Here is a 21613-nt window from a genome sequence, read left to right as displayed (position 1 = left end):
TTGCGTCCTAGTCTCCAGGGAAGCAGAAAACAAGCTTGCTCCCTCCCTCCTCCCTGTGGCTTCCTCTCACATATTTATACATGAAGTCAGGAGTGTTGTGCTCCAAAACTCTGTCTGTCTGAATCCGGAAGTCCCAGAGTAGTTTGACCTGTTCATTTTCTGTACTTTTTCCGGCTTGTGATCCCACCCGTTCTTTGTCGCAGGCAGATGGGGTTTGTGGCGCAAGTTCCAATGGATCATCTGAGCAAGGGTGTTGTGCCTCTGCTTGGAGTCTGTCTGTGATCTTCTTGCAGCAGCTGAGAATGGGATCTATTGTTTCGCCTGCTTCCTTGCAGAGTCTACACTTGGGATCTGTTGTCGACTTTTCAATTCTGGCTTGGATGGCCTTGGTTGGAATGGCTTGTTCTTGGGCTGCCAGAATCCGGCCCTCCTTTCTCTCCTTTTTCAGAGTCCCATTTGTGAGCCACAGCCATGGTTTTCCTTGTCAGTTTTGCTCTCGATTTTTCCCAGGAGAGCCTTCTTTGGCTCTTCTTTGGCCGGTTTTCTCTTCTGATCTGTGTTGTATTTTTACGGTATTCCCTCTTTGCCTTTTGCACTTGAAGCAGTTTTCTACTCTTGACTTCCATCCAATGTTGGTTCTTAACTGCCTTTCACAATAATAATAATAATAATAATAATAATAATAATAATAATAATAATAATAAGTGTGCTCACCTTGTTGTGTATTAAATAATAATAGTAATAATAATATAAAATATGATATTGGGCCTGCGTGCTTGCTCCCCCCCCCCACCTTCCCGGGTGCTGGCAAAGCAGGAAAGTCCCTTCTTGCAATTTGCCTCCTGCTGCCAACTTTTTAATTATTGGTTTTGGTTCTTTTTTTCTGTATTTTCCTCCATCTGCCTCTGAAGGAATGTCTTTTCAGGCTGGACAAGATGGGGTTGTGGTTGACCCACAAAGGCCAAGGCTTGTCCTATTGCAAGGAAGGCAGGGAAACACGGCATGGAGTGGGACGTGGCTGGGATGCTCAGAACGGATTCCCGGTGCTGCCTTTGCATTTCCAAACCCTCCCCTCCGGTTATAACCATTGCAAGTCTTGACAAAACAGAAGCTGCCCGTCCTGCCTCCTCCTCGGGGCATTCCCTCTCTCTGTGTGTCTCCGTCTCTTTCCATCCGTGTGCCTGGCAAGTAGAAACCTCTCTGAGTTGGCATCACTCCAGTTGCACAATGCAAGGCTTTGGAGATTCCCAACACTAGCTTTTGGGGCGCAGGTATCATTCCCTTCTGTGCATTGTTTTCCCAGTTCAAGGCCCCAAAGTAACTGGTCTGAGACCCAGGGGCGGCTCGTCCATTACGCAAAGTAAGCAGTCGCAGAACACTTTTTTTGCTGGGGGTGCAGAGGCGCCTCTGTAAATGCCCCTCGACCGCCACTTGAGGAGCCCCCCCCCCCAGCTCACAACAGCCCTAGCAGTCCGGGGGGAGCCTCGGCTTTCTTGCCTTGCTGCTGGGCGATCCTCTTCCCAAAGGGGCCGGGCCCTTGAGCCTCGCCACGCCCCTCTCGTTCCTGCTCCACCTGGCAACCGGATGCCCAAGCAGAGCCGGCGCTCAATCGTTCTCCGCGTTCGATCCCTTCCCCATGACCGGCTCCCTTTCTCGATCCCCCAGCGCTCCACCTGCCTCCTCTCCTCTCCCCAATCCGCAGGTGGGCCAAGGGGCGGAGCCCGCTTCAGGTCCAGAGGCGTGTCTGAAGACCCCAGCGTGCGCACCAAAAGTCGCCTCTTCTCCTGACTTTCTCTTCAGCCATTGGGACCAAGAGAGAGAGAGAGAGAGAGAGCCCCTCCGGCTGGAGGTATCTCCCACCTCCGCTCCCTCCTTTGTTTTTGCGCCTTCCTTCAGGAAAGGTGGGCATCTCCACCTCTGAGGGAGGAAGGAAGGAAGGAAGGAAAGAAGGGAGGAAGGAAGGAGAAAAGGAAGGAAGGAAGGAGGGAAGGGCAGAAAGAAAGAAGGAAGGAAGGAAGGTAAGAAGGGATGGAGAGAGGGAGGAAAAGGAAAGAAAGAAGGAGGGAAGGACAGAAAGAAGGAAGGAAGGAAGGAAGGAATTAAAGAATGAATGAATGGGGGAAGAAAAGAAAGAAGTAAGGGAGGAAAGGAGGGAAGGACAGAAAGAAAGAAGTAAGGGATGAAGGAAGGAAAGAAAGAAGGGAGGAAAGGAGGAGGGGAGGACAGAAAGAAAGAAGTAAGGGAGAAAGGAAGGAAAGAAGGAGGGAAGGAAGGAAAGAAGGGAGGGAGGGAGGAAGGAGGAAATGAAAGAAGGAAGGAAGGAAGGAAGGAAGGAAGGAGAGAAAGAAGGAAGGAAGGATGGATGGATGGATGGATGGATGGATAGATGGAAAGAAGGAAAGACGGAAGGAAGGGATAGATGGATGTAAGGAAGGAAGGACGGAAAGAATGAAGGAAGGAAGGAAAGAAAGATGGGAGGAAGGGAGGGAGGGGAAAAGGAAAGCAAGAAGGAAGGGAAGAAGGAAGGGAGGGAGGAAGGACAGAAGGGAAGAAGGAGGGAAGGAAGGAAAGCGATGCCTCTTTGCAGTTTCTCCCTTGCTGTAGGAAACCCTGTGCTTGCTCAGCATTGGCTTTTAGGAATGGCTGCAAAGAGCTTTGCCTCTGATCCGGTAATGGCGTTATGGGAAATGGGCTTAACTCCACCCGGGGTTTAATGTTCTTATCATGATGATAACCTTTGCCGTGCTCTTGCTGACGTCGTTCCTCCATGCTTTAATTGCAGGGCTTTTAGTCCTCAGAAGTGCCTTCCTCTCCCATTTGGGGGGAACGCAGGGTGCGGAGGAATTACCGTATTGACTCAAATGTAAAGCTCATCCTTGCCTGGCTCAATGACCAGTCCAGAGTTGGGGTGCGCATTAGAGTTGTGTATTATGGTAATCTAAGCACTGAGCCAAAGCCAAAAGGGAAGCTGCATCAGGAGCTCCTCTTGGAGGGACTTCATCTCTCATTTAATTGCATTGACTTAATGCTATAGGATTCAAGGATTTGTAGTTTGCTGAGGCAGAGAAAACTCAAGATGTTGTAAAACTACAGCCTCTGTGACTCCATAGCATTGAACCATAGCAATTAGCGTGCATTCATTCTGCAGCATGGGTGCACCCAAGGATTTCCTTCCATTTGCAGGAAGCATTGGTGTTTTAGTACCATTGTTTATATTGAAGGAACCCTAAGTAGGAAGCAACTGTCATGGCCACAGGACATTCTCCACCAGAGACTCTTTGGTTTTGAACATTGAGGTGCGCATTAGATCCGATGGCGTATTAGACTTGAGTCAATACGGATAACAACACTGTGTAACACTGAACAATGTTGTTTCCTGTTCAATTGCGCAGTCCTGACTTTGGAAGTAGTTGCTCTGCTCCTGAAACTTTGTTTTTGTGGCACAGGTTGAATTGGTTGAGACTCATTGAAAAACTAGAGCCAAATGTGCCATTGTTGCGGCATATTATAGGAGGGATTATCTCAAGAGAGATCCTTTCAGGAGGTCAGAAAAGTACAGCTTTTATTTCCAGCTGGGGCTCTGGAGTGGAGCTGTGTCCAAAAGCATCCAGAGCAAATGATAAAGGTGTTGACTATGGCTTTTATACCCTCCAGTTGCAGGCAAACAAAGGAACATGCTTCTACATACATTGACATCATTCTCCACGTCACTTTATGTGCTGGTACAGCTGTACCAGAAGCTCCTATTTTGTTTGCTTTGCATTCAATGTTTGTTTGCAATCCCAGGCTTGGGATTTTGCAGCAGGGTGGCTTCCTGTTATAGTTTGCAATCATAGGGCAAGCCACCTGTCAATTATAGTTAGGTTCCCTGGTCCCACCCCTTTTTGAGTTTTGGAGGGAAAAGGAGCCTTTTTGAGTCAGTTCTCACAGAGAAGCCTTTCGCACAGGACATAAAACGAAGAGCTCCTGTAGAAAGCTTCGTCTTCTATGGCTTGGCCGGGGAGATATACAGACTACAGCTTGGCCGGGGAGAAAAGGCCCCACAGCTTGGCTGAGGATTTTGCAGCCTTACAGCTCCTTTGCTGAGGGACTTCAGCCAGCCATCACAGCACCCTGAACTCCTTCTTTTGCCCTGGAAGTCTACAAAGCTCTGCTTGGCAAGGGTCGCTCGCGGAAGCCGGACGCAGTTGGTACCGGGTGCATGGGCTCCACGCCAACAGAGGCATGTACAGACTGCCCAGATTAGAAGGATTTCCCCATTAGTTAGTATACAGTTATGAAGAGAGCACCTGTTCCCAGTGAACAAGATTGCAAGAGCCTGTAGACTGTTAAGAAAGCTTTAAAGTCCCTCTTTGTTTTCATCAATAAAGAACTTTGCTGGACTTACTTTAAGCCTCTACAGAACTTTGTTTTGGGGAGATCCAAGGGACTTTAATCTGAGGCAGCCCCGGCATCCCGTTGGGCACCCAGAATTTATGTCCTGTCTACAGTCATATGCACAGGCCCAGCGTGTGACAGCACACTTTAGCATCATACAAATATCAAATTCTATCTTCCAACATACAAAAGGCATGTCTCTGTGTATTGCTTTCTAGCAGCAGCATACATCTTACAGTTTACATTCATCAATCAAGGGGCCTACTTTGACCTGTCAGGAGGGAGAGGTAGGCTTCTGTTGTACCAGTCTCTCTCTGGAATGTATAGATAACATGCCCCCCTCTTCTGGAATGTTCAGCCCCCCTCTTGCTGTGCCTGGACAGCAGCTTGCTTGTCCTGTCAGCTTGCATTTCTGATACAGAGAGAGCCTGATTTTTCTATACATTTCAGTGCTTGTAAAGTACATACAATTTATACATAAATAAATATCTATATTTCCAATATCTCCCCATCACCATAGCAGGATGATGGCTCTCCTGCAAAAAACAAACAAACCAGGAACAAAAATCATAGTGTTACATAGTGATGTGTGTGTATATATATATATATATGTATATATAGTGGTGAGCCCCCGGTGGCACAGTGGGTTAAAGCGTTGAGCTGTTGAGCTCGTTGATCAAAAGGTCACAGGTTTGAATCCGGGGAGCAGCATGAGCTTCTGCTGTCAGCCCCAGCTTCTGCCAACCTAGCAGTTCGAAAACATGCAAATGTGAGTAGATCAATAGGTACCGCTCTGGCAGGAAGGTAAGGGCGCTCCATGCAGTCATGCCTATGTCCACATGACCTTGGAGGTGTCTGTGCACAATGCCGGCTCTTCGGCTTAGAAATGGAGATGAGCACCAACCCCCAGAGTTGGACGCAACTGGACTTCATGTCAGGGGAAAGCATTTATCTTTACCTACACACACACACACACAGTGTGTGTATGTATGTGTGTGTGTGTGTGTGTTTGCTTGTGTTGCCTGGCGCCACTGTTATTGATGCTCATTCCCCGTATTGACACTCCACCCTTCCTGTGCCACCAATGAGGCCTTGTGTTTGGCATGGCTGGCTACTTCAGGATGGGACTCGGAGTCAACAAGAGCGCACAGACTGGCAACATTCCCGCAAGACTTCCTTCCATCTTTATTGTATTTTGTTACTTGTGTCTCAATTGCAACAGTAATCAAGGGGATGGTACGTACGTAGTATCCAAAGGAATGTGGAAATGTGGGTTGGTGCACCCTTGATCCGGACTGGGATCCCATTTGATGCAGACTGGGACTCCCCTTGCTGCTGACTGGGACTCCCTTTGATCTGAACTGGGATTCCCCTTGATCTGGACTGAGATGCTTTTTGATCTGAACTGGGATTTCCCTTAATGCAGACTGGGACTCCCTTTGATCTGAACTGGGACTCCCTTTGATCTGAACTATGATCCCCCTTAATGCAGACTGGGACTCCCTTGCTGCTGACTGGGACTCCCTTTGGTCTAGACTGGGATTTCCCTTGATCCGGGCTAGGATTCCCCTTAATGCAGACTGGGATTCCCTTTGATTCAGACTGGGACTCCCTTTGATCTGAACTGGGATTCCACATAATGCAGACTGGGGTTCTCCTTAGTGCTGACTGGGACTCCCTTTAATCTGAACTGGGATTCCCCTTAATGCAGACTGGGACTCCCCTTGTTGCTGACTGGGACTCCCTTTGATCTGAACTGGGACTCCCTTTGATCCGAACTGGTACTCCCTTTGATCTGAACTGGGATTCCCCTTAATGCAGACTGGGATTCCCTTTGATTCAGACTGGGACTCCCTTCAATCTGAACTGGGATTCCCCTTAATGCAGACTGGGATTCCCTTTGATTCAGACTGGGACTCCCTTCAATCTGAACTGGGATTCCCCTTGGTGTGGACTAGGATTCCCTTTAATGCAGACTGGGATTCCTCTTGATCTGGACGGAGATTCTTTTTGATCTGAACTGGGATTTCCCTTAATGCAGTCTGGGACTCCCTTTGGTCTGGACTGGGATTCCCCATGATGCAGACTAGAACTCCTCATGATGCAGGCTGGGGTTCCTTTTGATCCAGACTGGGACTTCCTTTGATCCCCTTTAGTGCAGACTGGGATTCCCCTTCATCCAGACTGAGATTTTCCTTGATCCAGACTGGGATTCCCCTTGATCTGGACTGGGACTGCCCTTGCTGCAGACTGGGACTGGGGCCTGCTTCCTTCAGCCTGCCTTGCCTGGGTCTCCTTCCTTTGGCCAAGGCCCTGACCGGCCTCCAGCCCCCTTCGGCCTCCACTTCCGGTGGGGGAAGGGGAGGGGGAGGGGAGGAGGAAGACCCTCCCCCTTCCCCGCTTTGGCTCTTGCTTCCTGCCAGCTGCCGGAGAGGAGGGGTCTCTCTGGGGCTGCAGCTGGAGGCCGGGGTGGCTGCTTGGGAGGGTGAGGAAGGCGGTGGAGGGGGTGGGGGTGGGGGGTGGGCACACCAGAGACCCCTCCTCATTTCCTCCCTTCCTTCCTTTGCCTCTTTGTCCAGGTTCTGCTTCAGCTGCCTGGGCTTCCCTTGGGTGTCATAATGCAGAGGGGCTTCTTTCTCAATCTCTCCCCCTTTTGCTTCCATTTCAGGGCTCTGTGGCCGCACAGAAGGATGATGATGATGAGGATGATGAGGATGTGAAGCCAAAGGCAGGCCAAGAGGAGGAGGAGGAGGAGGAGGAGGAGGAGGAGGAGGAGCCAGGGCTGCCACTGCAGGGCTGCTTCCTCTGCTTCCCGTGGGCCTTGCCTTCTCTCCGGCCTGCAGAATGGATGGGTGCCTTCCTCTCCGGCCGGAAGAGACCCCCGGGAAAGAGCCCCAGATGTGCGCCGCAGCTGTCTCCTAGGCGACGAGGGGAAGCAGGGGGCCCCCTCCCTTCTGCTGCCATGAGAAGCCGCAGAATCCGCTGCTCTGGTCTGGCCGCGGGCCAAGCCAAGGCCGCCTGGGGGTCCCTGGCACGGAGAGGGGCCCGCAAGTGGCCGCCCGCCCACCTCCCTTTGGGGGAACAGGGGGCCATGGCTCCCTCCCCGGCCGTTGTTGCCGTCACGCCGAGAAGAGAGAGGAGAGGACTCTGACAACACCTTCCTTGGCTTGGGAAGGATTGCTGACAGCCTTGGCTTCGGTTGCAGAGTTTGCAAATAGACTGTGGTTTCCTTTGTTGGGTGGAGCGTTGGGTGCACTTTGGCCCTGTGGCGCAAAAAGGAACTCACCGCCATCGCGGTTCGCAGGTTGGGATTTCATAGGGTGCAAGGGACACAAAGGGAACCCATCGGCACTCCGTACCTGAGCTCCAGGTGGGACCCTTCCTCTCCTGGATAGACTCTCTCTGTGGGAGGCTGTGCTTTGCTAGGGGAGGTGGGTGCATGCATGCCCTTCAACACAGAAGGAACCCATTGAGCACTCCGTACCTGAGTTGCAGGTGCTGTTCACACTCTGTACCTGAGTTGCAGGTGCTGTTCACACTCCGTACCTGAGCTCCAGGTGGGACCCTTCCTCTCCTGGATAGACTCTCTCTGTGGGAGGCTGGGCTTTGCTAGGGAAGGTGGGTGCATGCATGTCCTTTAACGCTAAAGTAACCCATTGAGCACTCCATACCTGAGTTGCAGGTGGGACCCTTCCTCTCCCAGACGGACTCTCTCTGTGGGAGGCTGGGCTTTGCTAGGGGAGGTGGGTGCATGCATGCCCTTCAACGCAAAAGGAACCCATTGAGTGCTCCATACCTGAGTTGCAGGTGCTGTTCACACTCCATACCTGAGCTACAGGTGAAAGACTTCCTCTTCCAGGCGTACTCTCTCTGTGGGAGGCTGCGCTTTCCTAGGGGAGGTGGGTGCATGCATACCCTTCAACGCAAAAGGAACCCATTAAGCGCTGTGTACCTGAGCTGCAGGTGAGAGCCTTCCTCTCCCAGACTCTCTCTGTGGGAGGCTGTGCTTTGATAGGGGAGGTAGGTGCATGCATGCCCTTCAACGCAAAAGGAACCCTTTAAGCGCTGTGTACCTGAGTTGCAGGTGGGACCGTTCCTCTCCCAGGCGGACTCTCTCTGTGGGAGGCTGTGCTTTGCTAGGGAAGGTGGGTGCATGCATTCCCTTCAACGCAAAAGGAACCCATTAAGCGCTCCATACCTGAGTTGCAGGTGGGACCCTTCCTCTCCTGGATAGACTCTCTCTGTGGGAGGCAGTGCTTTGCTAGGGAAGGTGGGTGCATGCATGCCCTTCAACACAGAAGGAACCCATTGAGCACGCCGTACCTGAGGTGCAGGTGCTGTTCACACTCTGTACCTGAGTTGCAGGTGCTATTCACACTCCATACCTGAGTTGCAGGTGGGACCTTTCCTCTCCTGGACTCTCTCTGTGGGAGGCTGTGCTTTGGTAGGGAAGGTGGGTGCATGCATGCCCTTCAACGCTAAAGGAACCCATTGAGCGCTCCGTACCTGAGCTGCAGGTGAAAGACTTCCTCTCCTGGACGGACTCTCTCTGTGGGAGGCTCTTCCTTCCTTCCTTCCTCCCTCCCCTTGCCTCTCAGGTGCGCTTCTTCCTCCTCCTCCTCCTCCTCCACCACCATGAAGTTCTCCCTGCGCTTCTGGTTCCTTTCCACGGCCTTCCTTTTGGCCTTTGCAATGTCCCTGCTCTTCACGTACTCCCACCAGGGCATGGCCTACCTGGACGCGGGCGGCCTGGGCGGCAACGGCGGTGCCCACCGGGTGAAGCTGGTGCCCAGTTATGCCGGGATGCAGCGGCTGAGCAAGGAGGGCCTCTTCGTCAAGAGCTGCGCCTGCCACCGCTGCCAGGTGGGCGCCGCGGACGCCGAGTGGTTCCGCAGCCGATACGACGCCCGCCTCTCCCCCGTCTGGACCCGGGAGAACATGGAGCTGCCCCTGGATGTCCAGCGCTGGTGGATGGTCAGTCCCAAGCCCTGAGAGCCCGGAGATGGGCCTATGTAGTCCACATTGCCAAAACAGTTGTCATTTAATGATCGCGAGGAAGATGAGTGCTTGCTTCCAAACATGCTCAGAGCCAAACCAATATCATTGCAGTTTGTTTCATTCATTAAGTATTATTGTTGTGGGTTGTTGTAGGTTTTTTCGGGCTATATGTCCATGTTCTAGAGGCATTCTCTCCTGACATTTCCCCTACATCTAAGGCAAGCATCCTCAGAGGTCGTGAGGTCTGTTGGAACTAGGAAAAGGAGTTTATATGTCTGTGGAATGACCAGGGTGGGACAAAGGACTCTTGTCTACTGGACCCAGGTGTGAATGTTTCAACTGACCACCTTGATTAGCATGTGATGGCCTGGCAGTTGTTTGGTGTGGCTTGTTAGTGCCTGGAGCAGTCTTTTGTTGAGAGGTGATTAGCTGTCCCTGGTTGAATGTACTGTTGAAGGCTTTCATGGCCGAATCACTGGGTTGTTGTAGGTTTTTTCAGGCTATATGTTTATCTTCTAGAGGCATTCTCTCCTGACGTTTCGCCTGCACTTTGGCAAGCATCCTCAGAGGTAGTGAGGTCTGTTGGAACTAGGAAAAAGGGTTTATATACCTGCGGAATGACCAGGGTGGGACAAAGGACTCTTGTCTGTTGGAGCTAGGTGTGAATGTTTCAACTGACCACCTTGATTAGCATTTGATGGCCTGGCAGTGCCTGGGCCAATCTTTTGTTGAGAGGTGATTAGGTGTGCCTGATTGTTTCCTCTCTGTTGTTTTGTTTCCTTTCTCCATCCCCCTCCTTCCTTTCCCTCCTTCCTTCTCCTTCCTTTCCTTCCTTCTTTCCTTCCTGTCCCTCCTTCCTTTTCCTTCCCCTCTTTCCCTCCTTCCTTCCTTCCTTCCTTCTTCCTTTCCTTCTTTCTATGTAAAATATAAATACAATATTTTATAAATTGTTATATAGATTACTATATAATATGTTACATGGAAGGGACAGTAAAGAAGTAACGAGGGAAAGAGGGGAAGGAAGAAGGGAAAGGGGGAAGGAAGGAGACAAGGAGGGAGGAAAAGAAGAAGGGAAAGAAAAGAAAGAAAGAGAAGTAAGGAAGGAGAGAAGGAAATAAAAAAGTGAAAGGAGAAAGAGAGGGAAAGAAGGAGAGAAGGAACAAAAGACAGGGAGAGAGGGAGGGAGGGAAGGAAGGAGAGAAGGAAAGATGCAACCAAAGAGCAAAGAAGGGGGGAAAGAAACAGAGAGGGAAGAAAGAAGAGAAATAGGAAGGGAAAGAAATAAAGGAAAAGAAGGAAAGAGGGAAGGAAGGAAAGAGGGAGGGAAGTGGCAGGTACAGCTGGTAGATATATAAGTTTTAGACAGCCTAGCGAAGGGTATATATCAGTGGTTCCCAACCTTTTTCTGACCAGGGACCACACTGACCAAGCCCCACTTGACCAGGGACCACTCTCCAATTTTAGTACCAAAAGGGGCGGGGCTGGTCAGCTCGGCAAAAAGGCGTTGAAATCAAATCAAATCAAATCAAATGAAGAGGAAGGAGGTTCGAGAGTCAGATTTTAATTCTCGCGGCCCACTGAAGAGCTGTGGCCCACAGGTTGAGAACCACTGGTGTGTGTGTGTGTGTGTGTGTGTGTGTGTGTGTGTGTATATATATATATATATATATATATATATATATATATATATATATACATATATATACTAACGGTCCCCTGCCAGGCGTTGCTGTGGCCCAGTCTGTTGATCTGGGATTATATATCTGGGATTATAATTAATATATGTAATTCCTTTCTGCTTGTGAGTAAAGAGTATTTCTTGCTGTTTCTTTGTCAGTGTTGATGTGGAGAGTGTCTGGTTTGCCCACCCTGGAACATGGAACATATAGTTGTTCTTCTTTAGGGGTCCCTTTCAAATCTATGATACTATATCTCTGTGTCTGTGAATCATATCTATCTATCTATCTATCTATCTATCTATTTATCTATCTATCTCTATGGCTGGATGGCTCTTTGTCAGGAGGACTTTGATTACGTTTTCTTACCCTGATGAAGGGAGCTGGATTGGATGGCCTGAAGTATTTTCTGTTGGTCATGGGGGTTCTGTGTGGGAAGTTTGCCCCAATTCTGTCGTTCGTGGGGTTCAGAATGCTCTTTGATTGCAGGTGAACTGTGAATCCCAATGACTACAACTCCAAATATCAAGGTCTATTTCCCCCAAACTCCACCTATGTTCATATTTAGGCGTATTGAGTTCTTGTACCAAGTTTGGTCCAGATCCATCATTGTTTGAGTCCACAGTGCTCTCTGGATGTAGGTGAACTACAACTCCCAAACTCAAGGTCAATGCCCACCAAACCCTTCCAGTATTTTCTGTTGGTCGTGGGAGTTCTGTGTGCCAAGTTTGGTTCAATTCCATCGTTGATGGAGTTCAGAGTGCTCTTTGATTGTAAGTGAACTATAAATCCCAGCAGCTACAACTCCCAAATGACAAAATCATAGTTTTTTGAGTGATGGTCACTCCTTGTGTTGTGAGATGTTTTGTTGCCAAGTCTGGTGTGATTTTGTTCATTGGTTCTTTTGTTTTTTAGGAACTCATTACTCACAGAGCATTTATATATAGATATAGATATAGATATATGGCTGTAGTTACACTTCAGAATGTACCTGTCCTGACTTACAAACCAGTTCACCTGAAGGCCAAACCTGTCCAGAGCCTCCCTTGCCTGGAACGGCCAGCATGGCAGTCCTGGAGGAGCTCTCCAAGGTGCTGAAGCTTCACCTGGAAGGAGGCTCTGGTGCTGGAGAGCGCCTGGACAGCTGCATGGAACGCATCCAGAGCAACAATCAGTTTTGTAGTAGCGGGGCCAACAAAAGGTGGAGGCCATGTTTGTGCCCCCAGGACGCAAAAGAGCCCCTGTCTTTTCAAGGAAGGGTTTTTCAAAAGGATTGTTGGGTTTAGATGGGAAGATGTGTGTCCTAAACTGGTTTCAGACATGGGGAAACTAGGTCTCTTGCCTCTTTGCTTCACGTTTTGTGATTCTGGTTGGATGTTTGTATATTTGTAGATATTAAATGGTATGGAAATGCTTTTAATGGAACCTGCGAGGTTTGAATACACATGATGATGATGATGATGATGATGATGATGATGATGATGATGGGGGCCCTCGTTGGCTTTGCTTGCTTCCCCAGATGCTGCAGCCGCAGTTCAAGTCCCACAACCTGAACGAGGTCCTGAGCAAACTCTTCCTGATCATCCCTGGAGAGAACCCATACCGCTCCCGGCCGTCCCCGCAGTGCCGGCGCTGTGCCGTGGTCGGGAACTCAGGGAACCTGCGCGGTTCCGGATACGGCCGGGAGATCAATGGACACGACTTTGTCATGCGGTGAGTGCAGTGTGCAAGGGGGCCAGGCGGGGGTCAGAAGGGACCTCTGTATGCATATGCATATGCATACGCACATATACATATACATACACACACACACACACACATATATATATATAATGTGTGTGTGTGTGTATATATATACATATATATACACACACACACATTATATATATATATGTGTGTGTGTGTGCGTATATGTATATGTGAGTTTGCTCAGGACCACACATATTCACACACCTTTACAGACACATTCATAGTGTATATATGTTGTCCATACACATATTTACATATACCTATATACATACATGTACACATGTGCATACACACATACACGTATATTCATACACATATACATATAAATATTATGCATATACATATAGACACATATATATACACATAAACATACACACATACGCATACACATCTACATATACACATTCACATATAATCATACACATATACACATACACATACACGCATACAATATATCAATCAGTCAATTTTATTGATTAGCCCTTAGGCCATATCACAATACCAAACCAAACAACAACAAGGCTTGATAAGATTATGCTCAACATATGTAGTAACTTAAGACATTTTAAAACAATAGAGTAAATACACATGATAAAACTGAATATGTACATCATATTTCCTTATCACCTCTGCATATATGCATGCACATATATTCACATACATACACCTATAAACATACACACATACAGATATACACATACTTGGATGTGTAGATCTGGGGTTGCTGCGCCCAGAGACTGGCCCGAGTCTCAATAATAATAATAATAATAATAATAATAATAATAATAATAATAATCCAGTAAAGGTAGTCCCAGTGGTGATCAACACACTGGGTGCAGTGCCTCAAGACCTTGGCCTGCACTTAAACACAATTGGGGCTGACTGGGATTTGCACGCATTATTCGCCTATACACCACACAGTCCTAGACACTTGGGATGGGTCTGACATGTGATCCAATTCAACAGCCAGCAGAACATCTGCAGTGGACTCATCTTGTGTTTCTAATAATAATAATAATAATAATAATAATAATAATAATAATAGCAATAGCAATAGTTGTATTTCTTGCCCGGCTCCCCTTCCATCCCTTCCCTGCAGGATGAACCAGGCCCCGACAGTGGGCTTTGAGGTGGACGTGGGGAGCCGGACCACCCACCACTTCATGTACCCTGAAAGTGCCAAAAACCTTCCGGCCAACGTGAGCTTCGTCCTGGTCCCCTTCAAAGCCCTGGACCTGCTCTGGATCGCCAGCGCCCTCTCCACCGGCCAGATACGCTTGTATGTCTTTGGGCAAGGCGGGGGCAGGCCGGGGGTGGGGGAGAGACACACGTGACATGTAAGAACGGAGCTAAGAGCCAGGAGGGAGAGTTAATCTGGAGGGAGGAGGGAGCAAAAAGGAGCAAGAACGGGTCAAAGAATGTGGGTAGGGAAGGTAACCAAAGCATCGAGTGTAGAATGTCAGAAATGGCTGGCGTGAAGAAAGATGAGCTCGAAGAAGATATGAGTGGGATGCAAGGAAGCACTTCACATACATAAAAAGAGAAAACAAAAGAGAAAAAAATGCCAACAAAGAGAAAGAAATAGGACAAGTGCAAAGAAGCCAGAATGGATGTCCAAAGAACTTCTAACTGTGCTAAAACACAAAGGAGACATGCACAAGAAGTGGAAAAAGGGAGAAATCACCAAAGAAGAATTCAACACCTGTAGGAAAAAGGTCCTCAAGGCAAAGCAAAAAACAAGCTCAGGCTTGCCAGGGACATTAAAAACAATAAAAAGGGCTTTTTTTCTTATGTCAGTAGAAAAAAGGAAAAACAAAGAAGCGATAGGGTCTCTTCGAGGAGAAGATGGGGCAATGCTGACAGGGGATGATAGGGAAAAGGCCCCCTGTGAGAGCCGTTCAGCAGTGGAACTCTCTGCCCCGGAGGGAGTGTGGTTGAGGCTCCTTCTTTGGAAGCTTTTAAACAGGGGCTGGATGGCCATCTGTCAGGAGTGATTTGAATGCAATATTCCTGCTTCTTGGCCCAGGAGGTCTCTTCCAACTCTTTGATTCTATGATTCTATGAAAAGGGAACAAAACATAAGGGAAGGTCTTTTTGAGATATTCGTTTCACATTGGGTGGTGCCAGAAGTCACGGGTGCGGGGTCCAGGGGAGTGCCATGCCTGTATTACGTGTATGTGCTTCTCTTTTCCATTCGATATGTCGTTAACACACTTAGCAAAAGTGGCTGAGCTCCTTGGGTGCCTCATTGTGCTCTCCTCTCTTACGCAGCACTTACGCCCCGGTGAAGCCCTTCCTCCGGGTGGACAAAGAGCGGGTAAGGCTCCTCGCACCAGGGAAGGGGAGAGGGGGGGGGGTCCCTGCGGAGAGGAGGGGTCTGCATTCACCCGGCCTTCCCTCCCGCCCGCACTGTCTGTCTTCCAGGTCCAGATCTACAACCCGGCTTTCTTCAAGTACATCCACGACCGCTGGACGGAGCACCACGGGCGCTACCCCTCCACGGGCATGCTGGTGCTCTTCTTCGCCCTGCACGTCTGCGACGAGGTCAGCCTTCTTGTTGTTGTGGTCGTCCTTGCTTTAAGACATTTTGTTCGGGAGGAAGTGTGCAATAGGACTTCCCTGTTTCTTAACTATCCAATCTTCTATGTTTCTATGTATCCTATACTCGCTTTTCTATTTATTGAGTTGCTGTGAGTGATCCGTGATCCAGCAGCATTCTCTCCTGACATTTCGCCCACATCTATGTCAGGCATCCTCAGAGGTTGGGAGGTCTGTTGGGAACTAGGCTAGGGGGGTTTAATATATCTGTGGAATGATATTATTGCTTATGTTTTTAATTTGCTTTGCATTGTATTGTTATTGTCTGTTGCTGTTGTGTTGAGGCCTTGGCTCTTGTAAGACGCATCGAGTCCTTCGGGAGATGCTAGCGGGGTACAAATAAAGTTTAATAATAATAATAATAATTAATAATAATAATGTCCACAGGAAGGGTGAGGGAAGAACTCTTGTCTGCTTGAGGCAAGTGTGAATGTTGCAACTGGCCACCTTGATTGGCAGTTAATGGCCTTGCAGCTTCAAAGCCTGACTGCTAACTGCCAGAGGGAATCCTTTGTTGGGAGCTGTTAGCTGCCCCTGATGGTTTCCTACCTGGAATTCCCTGTTTTCTGAGTGTTGCTCTTTATTTACTCTCCTGATTTTAGAGTTTCTAAATACTGGTAACCAGATTGTGTTCGTTTTCATGCTTTCCACTTTTCTGTTGAAATTGTCCACATTTCCAGTATTTTCTGTGTGCCAATTGCGGTTCAATTCCATCGTTGGTGGAATTGAACCACACTCAAGACCAATGCCCACCAAATCCTTCCAGTATTTACTCTTGGTCATGGGAGTTCTGTGTTCCAAGTTTGGTTCAAGTCTATCATTGGTGGGGTTCAGAACGCTCTTTGAATGTAGGTGAACTATAAGTCCCAGCAACCACAACTCCCAAATGACAAAATCACACACACCCCCAACGCCACCAGTATTCCAATTTGTGTGTATCGGGTATTTTTTGCCCAATTTGGTCCAGTGAATGAAAATACATCCTGCATATCAGATATTTACATTATGATTCATAACAGGAGTAAAATGACAGTTCTGAAGTAGCAGCAGAAATAATGTTATGTTTGGGGGTCACCACAACAGGAGGGACTGGATTAAGGGGTCGTGGCATTTGGAAGGTTGGAGAACCCCTGTATGGGAAGGCAACCCTGCTTGTTGCCGCGTCCTGAGGAGGGCCCTCTCGCTCTTTCCTCCTTTGCAGGTGAATGTCTTTGGCTTTGGGGCCGACAGCCGGGGCAACTGGCACCATTACTGGGAGAACAACCGCTACGCGGGGGAGTTCCGCAAGACCGGGGTGCACGATGCCGACTTCGAGGCCCACGTGGTGGCCGTCCTGGAGAAGGTCGGCAAGATCGACGTCTACCGCGGCAACTGAGCCACTTCCGCGCCTTCGACCGAAAGATCTCCTTTGCTCGGAGGGAAAGTTGACACGGGGCAGAGCACTCGGAGTGCGTTTGCCGACGGAAAAGGTCTCGACAGAGACGGACGAGGCGCCTTTCCCTTCTCCGAGGAAGGTGCCCGGAAAGCAAGGAGAGGATTCACGAGCAGCGTCCGGGGAACGAGAAGCTCCGTCCGGCTTCCCGATGGAATCCCCAGCGGCCTCCTTGGCCGGAATGTGAGGCTGAGACCTCAACGGACCTCTCTGGTTTGTATGGACAAGGCAAAGTCAGCCACAACAACCACGTTTTCGTGGATACGGAAGTCCCCTTTGGTTCCCCTTTTTGTATTTTTAAGGCAGAGGATCGCCTTGAGTTTTGCAATCATGGAGGAGATAATCATGGAAACTCATGGACCTTGACGTCCAGCAGCGGATGAAGGGTGGACACTAGCCATTCAGTGAGGAACGGACACTCCACCCTCCTTGCTATGAGACATTAAGTGTCCCTATGGGGAGCGGGGCGGCTGTGGCAATGGCACTCGGATGGTGCAGCCAACGGCTTCCCTCTCTCTCTTACTTCTTTCCCTTCCTTCCTTCCTTCCTACCTTCCTTCCTTCTTTCTTTCCTTCTTTCCTTCCTTCCTTCCTTCCTTCCTTCCCTCCTAACTTCCTTCTTTCTTTCCTTCCTTTTTTCTTTTTCTCCTTCCTTCCTTCCTTCCTTCCTTCCTTTTGTCCTTTCTAATTTCCTTCCTTCTTTCTTTCTTTCCTTCCTTTTTTCCTTTTTTCTTCCTTCCTTCCTAACTTCCTTCCTTCTTTCTTCCCTTCTTTCCTTCCTTTCTTCCCGCCTTCCTTCCTTCCAACTTCCCTTTTACTTTCCTTCCTTTTTTTCCTTCCTTCCTTCCTTCCTTCCTTCCTTCCTTCCTTCTTTCCTTCCATCCTTCCTTCCTCCCTCCCTCCCTCCCTCCCTCCCTCCCTCCCTCCCTCCCTTCCTCCTTTCCTTCTTTCGTTCCTGCTCCTGGGACTGGGGACATCAGGGTGAGAATGACCCATCTGTTTTGGCCCTGCTTCGAAACCAACTTCCACCTTTCTTCCTTCTGGCGCATTAATCCCGTTGTTGGAGGTGGAAGGAGCCCCCCGCCTGCTCCAAACAAGGCCAGCGCTCTCGGGAATGGCGGAAACCGTTTCCTCCCCCAGAAAGGAGAAAAGCGCCTGGACTCCAAAGAAGATGTCTTGCTTGCCTGTCTTGTTGGACCCTTGGCTTGGCCCCTTTAGCATCTCCAGGATCCCCATAGGAAAGCAGGAAGTGGCTCCGCAAGTGGTTCAGGGTCCCTTTAGCAGAGCAAATGGGCCCTTCTCCTGCGCTTTTCCTACTGGATTTTACGTTGGACGTGTCCGTTCCCTTTCTGATGATGTGAGAAATGCTGATAGGAGCTGGTGAGAAGGGAGCCATGGCCGGGACAGATGGGCACCACGTTCCTGTGGGGTCTTCCCTTCCTTGTGTTGCATTCATCACCCTCGTGGGAGGGGGAGCGAGAAGGCAAAGCCACCGTGGACTCCTTCCTTTTTGTACCTGGGAAGACCAGGTTGGGCAAAGGGCTCTTGGCTCTCCTCCAAAAGTGCAATCATGCCAAATGGGATTGAACCCATCGCCCCTCCTTTTTCATTATGGAATCATGGCCCTACCTTGAGTAAGTTGGGTTGCGGGGGAAGGGGGGGGGGAGGTCCTGTGGATGACCAGAAGGACCTTCTTGCAGCAGGGACTTGGTGGGTTGTCCCCTTCCTTCCTCCCCCCCTCCCTCCCTAACTTCCTAATTTCCTTCCATCTTTCCTTCCTTTCCCCCTTCCTTCCCTCCTAACTTCCTTCCTTCCTTCTTTCCTCCCTTCCTAACTTCCTTCCTTCTTTCCTTCCTTCCTAACTCCCTTCTTTCCTTCCCTCCTTCCTTCTTTCCTTCCTTCCTAACTTCCTTCTTTCCTTCCTAACTTCCTTCTTTCCTTCCTAACTCCCTTCCTAATTTCCTCCCTCCCTCCCTCCCTCCCTCCCTCCCTCCCTTCCTTCCTTCCTGTCCCATGTCTCTCCCCATTATTGTCTCTGAAACATAGGAGAAGGAATTTAGGCCTCCCCCGGCACCCTTCTCATGCCTGAAGATGAGTAGGACTCTTCTCTTACTGCAGCTACGAACCTTCTCTCCAAATGGAAGGAAGGAAGGGAAGAAAGAGGAAGGGAGGGAGGGAGGGAGGGAAGGAAGAATGGATGGAAGGAAAGAGGGAAGGAAGGAAGGAAGGAAGGAAAGAAAGGTCTGTCCCGTGATCTTGCATGCGTGGCCAGATTTCCAAACTGAGCCGTGATCTTCGGAATGGCTTTGGCTGTGCAGACACCTGCCTTGGGCTCTGCTCTCCCCTTGCTGCTCCGAATGTGTCCCCAGCCCTGTCCCTTCCTCAGTTTCCCCTCCCACTGATGTTTGGGGCCCGTTGCAGGAAGAAAGGGACTTTGTCCACTCTGTCCTCCCCCATGACCCTTGGAGCCCCTCCTGACCCCCTCCCTCCAAGATGGGCATGGCCTACGGCTGGGTCTTGCCATTTCTGTATGGGAGAAGCCCACCCGCTGTGGCTGGAGCTAGAGCTGGGGGACATGCAGGGGCGGCTCGTCCATTACGCAAAGTAAGCGATTGCAGAACACTTTTTTTTTTTGCCAGGGGCACAAGAGGCGCCTCTGTAAATGCCCCTCGATGACAACTTGAGGAGCTCCCCCTCGGCTCACAACATCCCTAGCAGTCCGGGGGGAGCCTCAGCTTTCTTGCCTCACTGTTGGGGGATCCCCTTCCCAAAGGGGCCGGGCCCTTGAGCCTCTCCTAGCCCCTCTCGTTCCTGCTCCATATCAATGATTGGTTGGGGGGGGGGGCGCCAAAATACTGTTTGCTTACCGTTGAAAATTACCTAGGGCCGCCTCTGGGGACATGCCACACGGATGTGCTGTGCGGCAGCAAAGCCAGAGACACAGAGAGAGGAGTCCAAAGAGCCAGAGAAGAGTTCGGAAACGGGGGGGGGGGGGGGCTTTCAGGAGGACTTGATGAGAGAGTGGGGGGAACGCAAGCAGGCACAAGAAGAACTGGTAAGAGGGAACAGAACTGGTAAGAGGGAACTCTGCGCATGCTCAAAAACCTCTACCGATACAAAGAGCCAAGTTGCATCTCTTTTGGTCGCCCAATGGCTTTGCTTTGCCAATTAGATCTATGGTAGGATGATGGCAAGCATCATCCGCATCAGGGTGGGCTTCTCTCGCAGGGCTGGGAGGGGGCTTGCTGTGGCCGGCCGCGCTTCTCTTGCAGGGCTGGACGGAGGGATACAGGAAAACCCTCCGGCCTTCTCTTCACTCCCAGCCATGGAAGGCCAAACCCTGGCAAACAAGCCTTAAGGACAAGGCGCTTGCCAAGCCTTCCTGGCGCTTCCGAGACCCCAAAAAGGGGGGGGGGGTTCAGGGTGTTTAGTTTCCCCCCTCTTCTCCTTTTTCTTCATCCGCTTCTTCTTTTTCTCCCTCTTCTCCTTCTCCCCCTTCTTCTTCTGCCTCTCCTTCTCCTCTTCTTCTTTTTTCTTCTCCTTCTCTTCCTCCTCTTCTTATCCTTCCTCTTCTTTCTTCTTCTCCTCTTCATTTTTCCTCTTTTTCTCCTTCTTCCTCCCTTTCTCCTCCTCTTCTCCTTGCTCTTCATCCTCTTTTTCTCCCTCCTCCTATTCTCCTCCTTTTCCTTCCTCTTCCGCCTTTTCTCCTCCTTCTTCCTCTTCCTTCTTCTCCCCCTCCTTCCTCATTCTTTTTCCTCCTCCTCTCCCCCCTCCTCTTCTTCCTGTTCTCCTCCTCCCATCTTCTTTTTCTCCTTCCTCTTCCTTCTTGTCCTTTTTCTTCCTCTTCCTCTTCTTCTCCTCCTCCTACTCTTCCTTTTTCTCCTTCCTCTTCCTTCTTCTTCTTCTCCTCCTCCTCCTCCTTCCTTGGTTTCCCTTTTCTTCTCCTTCTCCATCTCTTCCTCCTCTTCTCCTTACTCTTCATCCTCTTTTTCTCCATCTTCCTATTCTCCTCCTTCTACTTCCTCTTCTGCCTCTTTTCCTCCTTCTCTTCCTCGCTTTCTTCTTGTTCTTCCTCTTCCTTCTCTTCCTTCTCCCCCTCCTTCCTCATTTTTCTTCCTCCTCCTCCTCTTCATCTCTTCCTCCTCCTCCTTTCTTCCTGTTCTCCTCCTCTTCTTTTTTCTCTTTCCTCTTCCTTCTCTTTCTTCCTCCTCTTCTCCTTTTCTTCCTGTTCTCCTCCTCCTCTTTTCCTTCTCCTTCTTCCTCTCCCCCTTTTCCTCCATAGGACTTCATGCCCTCCTTGCAGCCAAGCGTCCTGCATTCTTTATGGTCAGTATTCCCTCCCCTTGCGCGCCTCCCTCCCTCCTTCCTCCTTCCTTCCTCCCTTCTTCCTCCCTCCTTCCCTTTTCTACTTTTGGACTTCCTTGGCTTCTACACTTGAGGGGAAACTGAATCTATTTTGTGTTTGATTGTACAAAATAAAATTTTAAAACCTGTCCCTTTGTCCCTCGTGTCGGCTTCTGTGGCGTCGAGGGGGGCCGTGGGGTCTGTGGGGTCGGCACAGCCAGGCGCGTGGGCCAAGCGCAGCAGCTTAAACCGCTGAGCTGCTGGACTTGCTGACCAAAAGGTTGGCAGTTCGAATCCAGGGAGTGGGATGAGCTGCCAGTGTTAGGCCCAGAGTTATTGGACACGACGAGACTTAATGTTGGGGAAATGTCGGACAGATGGCAAGCTGTTTAACCTCAGCAGACTGAAAGCCAAAACCAAAGTTACAACAACATCTGTTA

General features: G+C 49.8%; 1 protein-coding gene across 3 annotated transcripts in view; it reads left to right on the top strand.

Moving 5' to 3' along the window:
* ST3GAL2 (ST3 beta-galactoside alpha-2,3-sialyltransferase 2) overlaps positions 1-21322 on the top strand; it is a 31281-nt gene extending 9959 nt beyond the window's left edge. Inside the window, exons 1-8 of one of the 3 annotated variants that reach the window (XM_067470913.1) lie at positions 6747-6862; positions 7046-7903; positions 8060-9351; positions 12571-12764; positions 13900-14079; positions 15072-15117; positions 15225-15344; positions 16600-21322. In XM_067470913.1, coding sequence (XP_067327014.1) covers positions 9013-9351; positions 12571-12764; positions 13900-14079; positions 15072-15117; positions 15225-15344; positions 16600-16773 — 1053 coding nt within the window. In that variant the 5' untranslated portion in view covers positions 6747-6862; positions 7046-7903; positions 8060-9012 and the 3' untranslated portion in view covers positions 16774-21322. Of the gene's footprint in view, positions 1-6746; positions 6863-7045; positions 9352-12570; positions 12765-13899; positions 14080-15071; positions 15118-15224; positions 15345-16599 lie in introns of those variants that run through there. The other 2 variants (XM_067470911.1, XM_067470912.1) reach the window with 2 other exon arrangements.
* Positions 21323-21613: the final 291 nt, after the last annotated feature.

Source organism: Anolis sagrei, chromosome 8 (assembly GCF_037176765.1).
Source record: "Anolis sagrei isolate rAnoSag1 chromosome 8, rAnoSag1.mat, whole genome shotgun sequence".
Classification (NCBI taxonomy): domain Eukaryota; kingdom Metazoa; phylum Chordata; class Lepidosauria; order Squamata; family Dactyloidae; genus Anolis; species Anolis sagrei.
Note: the sequence above shows the minus strand (reverse complement) of the source record. Positions and strands in the feature narration are given on the sequence as shown.